A 6,728-nucleotide genomic window follows, 5' to 3' on the forward strand; every position below is an offset into this window, starting at 1 on the left:
GTCAAACTGACTCCGATAGGGCAGCGCGTTGACAGGCCCGGCCCTGATGGGGGGGGGGGGTCAGGGGCCGGCCGCCCCGGGCCCCCGAAAGGTAGGGGGCCCCACGTATGTGTGCTCTGTGTATTAGGCCCGTGAAAAAAATTGACCCTGCGCTAATGTAGGTGTAACATGCCTTGTACGTGAAGGATTCTAAAAAAAATGCCTTGTACATGAAGGTGCAGTAGTGGGCAAGTAAATCAACGATTCCCTGAATTAGTGGAATTTCCGTTTCCCACGTGTAGGCCCACTGGCCCACACACAACAACATCAGCGATCGACCTAGCCGCAAACAAATCCCTTAAGCACACATCAGGCACAACTCCCGCCGCCACAACATCCTCCCGCTGAGGCCTCACCGATGCTTCCTCCTTCAACGGCGACTCGGGTGATTTCATGTTGGTCGGACAGGAGCAACAATACCCCAGTTTTGAACAACAGAATAGGTAAGCATCTTCTTGATTCATCATCCAAGAGCTATCTAGGTTCTGCTAGATAGGAGTAGCTGGTGAATTAGCGAAGAAGAGTAGGGTATAGTTGTCCGGCTTTCTGATTAATGAATCTGGCTGTGTTGGTAGTCGATGAAACACAATGGGGGAGAATGACTACTAGGATCCATGGAGTAGTGATACTAATAGCTGAGATGAATTAATTAGAGAATGCATGATCGATTTAATTTATTTAAGTGGCTAAATTAATTTTAGCATTGTAAATTATAAAGTAATTCTAGCTGCGTGATAAGGATCCGTTCAAATATTATTTTTTGTGTGTGGCACACTATATATGAAATATACACTGCGTGCAACTTCCTTGGCAAAATTTAAAGAAAGATAGAATTAATATAATCATATTCGGTTAAATTACAAAACTAAGTCGACATGCCGTTTTTTCACTCCATCGATAAAAAGTTAAGAGTAACCCCTTTTAAAAAATATCAAAACATGCATGATGCATAAAGGGCCCCCGGTTTTGTTTTTTGCCCCGGGCCCCCGAAATCTTAGGACCGGCCCTGCGCGTTGATGACTCGTTCTAACATCGTTCGGTGGTCTTAAAATCTTGATATATTTTCTATTATGTTTGAGATTCTCTGCATTTTGATAAACTTTTATAATATATCTAATCATTTAGGAAAAACAAGAGTTTTCAGATCACGGCACAGATGAACGACGGTGTAGGTGCGTGCGTGCCTGCCCATCAGCACACGTGCCAAAATGTATTTTGCTCACGAGAGGGAGGGTGTTTCTCCAACTCTTGCGTGGCGGGTGTAATCAAAGCGTAATCCTGCGGAGGGGGCGTCGCATTCGCGGTGCTGAAAAGAAGAAAACCCTCGCATGCAGGAGCCACCATCATCGAGGTTCTGGAAATCTCTGAGACCTCGATTATCTTTTACTCGACTTACTTATTAGCCAGCCACCATCACGGGACGCGATTTCTTTTTTCCTTTTACCAGCTCCGGGTCCAACTCCCGAGAGACCTCGCCGCTGGGGAACTGAGCAAAAGGAGGAATCCCTCTGCCCAGCCGCGCACACTTGATCCGCCTCCCCAATCAAATCACCCCTCTCTCCCCCTCTCTCTCTCTGTCTGCCCCTCGCCGCGCCCCCCTCTCTCCTCCCCCGCCGATCCCGCGCGGCTACCGGAGGCCCGGCTGCGGCGGCGACGAGGCGGCAGGCGATGACATCGACCCCGCAGCCTCCCCGCGATCTCGCGCACGCCGCCCCACCCGCGCAGGACCTCACCGGCCTCGGCCTCGGCCTCGCGGCCGCGAGGTCCCTCCGCCACCGTCCGCCTCGCCAAGGATCGATGCCTTCAGGTGAGCATGGTGCCAGCGTCAGTCCGTGATCCGCCTGTCATCGCCACCAGCCTGCCAAGTCCGTGAACTGCAGCGCTTTAGTCAGTGTGTTCCTTCCTGTTATTTTCTGCTCAGAAATCAAATAGATGGTTCACCCCAAACTCAATCGCTTGACATCTTCTCTCTGACTGAAGAATTCCATGATGTTTCGCAGGTTCTGTGGAGCACCAGACCATTTCAGGCTCACTGATCCACTCAATGATTCAGTTCTGCGGAGCACCGGAGTACTTCATGTTCAATGATCCGCAGCCGGTGATCCCACACCATGCGGCCGCGGAACCCAGTCCCAATGCTCCCGTGGCCACCCTCTCCAGGGCCACCAACACAGAGACCGACAACCCCGAAGACTGGGAGTTCATCTCCGACGAGTCGCTCAACTACATCAGCCGGATGCTCATGGAGGAGGACATTGATGAGAAGGTCAGCGTGTACCAGGAGGAGTCCGCCACGCTCCGTGCCACCGCAAAGCCCTTCTATGACATCCTTGGGCACAAGTTCCCGCCGTCCCCTGACCGCACGCTCACCACTTGGTCCCTGGACAGCCCCAGTGAGAGCAGCAGCAGTGGTCATGCCCAGTCCTTGTCCAGTGTGGGTACTAGCGGCAGCATCGGTGGTGCTGTTCATAGCAACCAGTGCCATAATGTTGGACACTCTGAGCAGCTGGAAGCTTATCGCGGCTTCTGTGGCCGATCTTCTCAGCCACTGGTTGCCTCATCAAGTGGTGTTTCTGATGCAGCAGAGTCACTAGAAGATCCTTTGATCACCAACGGCAGGATCCCCGAGTATTTGTTCGAGAGCCTTCCAACTTGGGATTTCAGGAGAGGTGTCGAGGAAGCACAGAAGTTTCTCCCTGGTGGTGATAAGCTAGTGATTGATTTAGAAGCTGCTGGTGTCTCAAAGCCTCAAGAAGCAGTGAAAGACATTCCTTTCAATGTCAGCAGGACAGAGGTCTTGAAGGCCAAGAAAAACAGACAGAGCGAAGATCTTGACTTGATAGAAGGACGAAACATTAAACAATCTGCATTCTGTTCCGATGAGCCTGATGATTGGGTTGAGATGTTTGATGATTTGTTTCGTCAAACTGAAAAGAAGGCTACAGTTCTGCGAGAAAAGATGCGCAGCGAAGCTTCCAAGAATTCTCAGGTCATTCAAACGAAAGGAACAACTGGGGTGAAGACACGGGGCAGGAAGCCGACAAAAAATGATGTGGTGGACCTTAGGACCATCCTCATCCACTGTGCACAGGCAGTGGCAGCTGATGACCGCCGAACTGCTAATGAGTTGCTGAAGCAAATAAAACAGCATTCTAAGGTAAATGGGGATGGCAGCCAGAGGCTGGCGTTTTGCTTTGCACAGGGTCTCGAGGCTCGCTTGGCTGGTACAGGGAGCCAGCAGTACCATAGGCTTGTAGCAAAGCGGACAACCGCGTCCGACATGCTTAAGGCGTACCATCTTTACTTTGCAGCATGCCCATTCAAGAGGCTCTCACATTTCCTCTCCAATCAAACAATCTTGAGCATGACAAAAAATGCAAAGAAGGTGCACATAATTGACTTTGGCATTTATTTTGGCCTCCAATGGCCATGCCTCATCAGGCGTCTCTCCAAGAGGGAAGGTGGTCCACCAATTCTTCGCATCACGGGAATTGATGTACCCGAGCCTGGTTTCCGCCCTACCGAGCGCATCGAAGAGACGGGACAGAGGCTCGCGGAGTATGCCAAGAAGTTTGAGGTGCCTTTTGAGTACCATGGCATAGCATCAAAGTGGGAAACCATCCGTGCTGAGGATCTCAAGGTTGGCAAAGACGAAGTGGTGATTGTTAATTGCCTGTACCGTTTCAGAAATCTTATTGACGAAACAGTGGCTGTAGACAGCCCTAGGAATAGGGTGCTCAACACTATAAGGCAAGTGAATCCAGCAATTTTCATCCATGGGATTGTGAATGGGTCATACAGTGTTCCTTTCTTCATCACACGTTTCCGTGAGGCATTGTTCCATTTCTCTGCATTGTTTGACATGCTTGAGGCAACTGTGCCGCGGGATGATGACCAGCGTAGGCTCATAGAGAGGGATCTCTTTGGCCGAGAGGCACTCAATGTGATTGCATGTGAGGGCTCAGACAGAGTCGAGAGACCAGAGACATATAAACAGTGGCAAGTCAGGAACCTGAGGGCTGGATTTGTTCAGTCTCCGTTAAACCAGGACATTGTGATAAAAGCCAAAGACAAAGTGAAAGATATATATCACAAAGATTTTGTCATAGACGAAGACAGTGGATGGCTCCTCCAAGGGTGGAAAGGAAGGATAATTTATGCTATAACTACATGGAAGCATAATAACAGTTAGGTTCTTCGTCTGCATGTCTCTTACACCATTGTTGAAGGCAGAGCTTGGCCAAGTCACCAGTATTCCAAGGTATGCACTGGGCTATTCTTAAGTACAATAGTATTAGTAAGTGGTTGTTTAGGTGCAACAATATTTGTAATAATTGATGGTGTAACTCTATGTATCTTTGGCACTGTGGTTTTCAAGAACGTGCAATAGATTCTTGGAGCAGAAATTTGACAATGTCGTAAAATATTTTTTCTCCAGGAATTGGCTTGAAGAATGACAGGACTCTTGTCACACTGCACCGGATTAATGTGGGTGCTTGTATACGAATTCAGTGTAGTTGCATCTATGACTATGTAGCCACTAGGCAGTACTAAGATAAGCTAGAGGAAAGGAGCAGTGGTTGAGCTCTCCCTTGGCCATGGTACTGTTACTTTATTTAATTCCTACTTTTCTTCATTCTAGTTACTTCTATGACCATCCTAATTAGTAGTAACCAAATCACAGCTTCTATATTAGTTAATCAATTAATCAAGTGCCCAGTATCATAAGGTTTCTACTTTTGACTTCCTTGAGTGTATGATATCTATGCTAATAAGAACGAGTTTGGGTTCAGCATCATCAATTCAATGGGTATATATGTTTTTTGTAGCAGTCATTTTATCATCATGAGCCTAACAAAGGTCAGAGCCATGTCTGGTTCTTGTTGTTTGATGCCCATTGTTGTAATCTGATCAGACAACTAACTGAAGCACCCAATTGCATTGTTGTATGAAATAATTAAGCAAGACATGAGATTACTTGTGAATTTTCATGACTAATAGTTAAGTAGGTAAGTTAATAAGGCTCATGAGCTTGTCAACTAAATTGGCATGATCCTGTTTCACACACTTCGGGATTCACAGTTTCATGCCGCTAATTTATTTTAAGATTATGTGTTGTCACAACTCAAGGGCTTTGATACCTGTACTTAATCTCTCTAGGGTTCTATTAGTTTACCCAGTCAGAAACTTCCGAAACTCACGTCATCGTGTTTCTAGAAAGCTGAAAAATAGGGGTGCTGACATCCATATGTGCTATGTAGATTGTGTTCCATGGTTATTGTATTTTATGTATGGAAACTAATTTGTGCTAGTCTGGTTGTACCATAGGGAAAATGGTAAATAAATACCAACGTTTCCTGATGGAAAAACTCAAAAAAGAACATTGATCTTTCATCATCACTTGTCTGATGCCACTGGAAATTACATGTTGTTTGGCAACTATAATTGATGGCGTAAATGGATATGTATTCTTTGGTAATGTCAGACCGTTGGCATGTTCTTTCGCAGGGATGTCGATCCTTTTAGAAACACAGGATGTTCTTGGAGCAGTTATTTGAAAATGTCATGAAATGTTCTTCTCTTTCTCTTTCCAGAAAATAACCTGAGGAGTGAACAAGATTGTTGTTGCACTGCACCAGATCAAGATGCGGGGGTGCCTGTGTAAGAACTGAGTGTCAATTGCGTCTGTGCAGTAGCCGCCTTCTCTACTACTACTAGTTAATTGTTTAGCCAACCACCTAGGACCTTAATGTTTGTACTCTTGACTTTCCTGGATCCACTATGTTAGCAAGCATGAGTTGGATTCAGCATCAGCATATGCATTGTCAAATCAAATATGATCCAGTATCCACATTTCATTTGGTTACTTCCGCAGTGTGCGTTGCATGCTGTCGAGAAACGGCGGTCCTTGGGCTTCAGTGGGGGACTTGTTTGGAGCATTTGAGAAAACATGCAGTGCTACAACTTTCCATGGCACCACTTTGATTTTCTGTCTAAAAAACCAGTTGACGGTGCTAATATAAGGATAAGATATCGGTGGATAATGGTTGATGCGGGCATGCAATCGCTGTCGCCATCTCTGCATTGAATATTTATTGGCTTTCTTTGGCTGCCAATGCCGACCTCTTTTTAGTTGCGCTTGCAACTCACAAGCTGACTTTGTTGGTCAGTTGCCCTGCTGTTTTCAGCTCAACTGTTGATATGCGTATTTTTCTTTGTTTCATTTTTAGCCATCGCGGACTGGATTGAATTGAATCTCTACTCTGGCAAAAGTTAAGTAGAATTTGGTAAAGAAAATAAGTATAGGGTCACTGCTACTTACTCCTGTACATTGTTGCCCCCATAATAACGCTTCTCAAGTCGAATCTAGTGGAAACTAGAATATACTTGATAAAAAAATCAAAAAAAAAATGGGTGGCAAATAATTATAAAGTCTAAATGAGCTGAAGTGACATCTTCTAGTGATTATTGGTGGGTTGGAAACGAACAACCTCGCCGAATCTTTATGTCGTTGGATCTTTTCCGTGACTTCAAATATTGTCTCACATACTTGTTCTTCACGTTCACGGTATCATTCTTCAAAATGATGATGGGCGATGAACGAATTGGTGGCGGCACGGGATGGGCGGCGCATGTGAACCGGGGGAGAGAAGATAAAGCTGATGTGGACATGGAACCAACCGCCGAGG

General features: G+C 46.3%; 1 protein-coding gene across 2 annotated transcripts; it reads left to right on the forward strand.

Moving 5' to 3' along the window:
* Positions 1-1,524: 1,524 nt before the first annotated feature.
* Positions 1,525-5,890, forward strand: LOC119300873 (scarecrow-like protein 9). Of its 2 annotated transcripts, none has more exons than XM_037577771.1 (4): positions 1,525-1,846; positions 2,040-4,300; positions 4,478-4,640; positions 5,548-5,890. In XM_037577771.1, the coding sequence occupies exons 1-2, from the start codon at positions 1,708-1,710 to the stop codon at positions 4,229-4,231; spliced, it is 2,331 nt and encodes a 776-aa protein (XP_037433668.1). In that variant the 5' UTR covers positions 1,525-1,707; the 3' UTR covers positions 4,232-4,300; positions 4,478-4,640; positions 5,548-5,890. The 2 variants fall into 2 exon arrangements, with proteins under 2 accessions (XP_037433668.1, XP_037433667.1); XM_037577770.1 differs by having other exon boundaries at positions 5,634-5,890.
* The last annotated feature ends 838 nt before the right edge of the window (positions 5,891-6,728 follow it).

This window comes from Triticum dicoccoides, chromosome 5A (genome assembly GCF_002162155.2).
Source record: "Triticum dicoccoides isolate Atlit2015 ecotype Zavitan chromosome 5A, WEW_v2.0, whole genome shotgun sequence".
In the NCBI taxonomy this organism is placed as follows: domain Eukaryota; kingdom Viridiplantae; phylum Streptophyta; class Magnoliopsida; order Poales; family Poaceae; genus Triticum; species Triticum dicoccoides.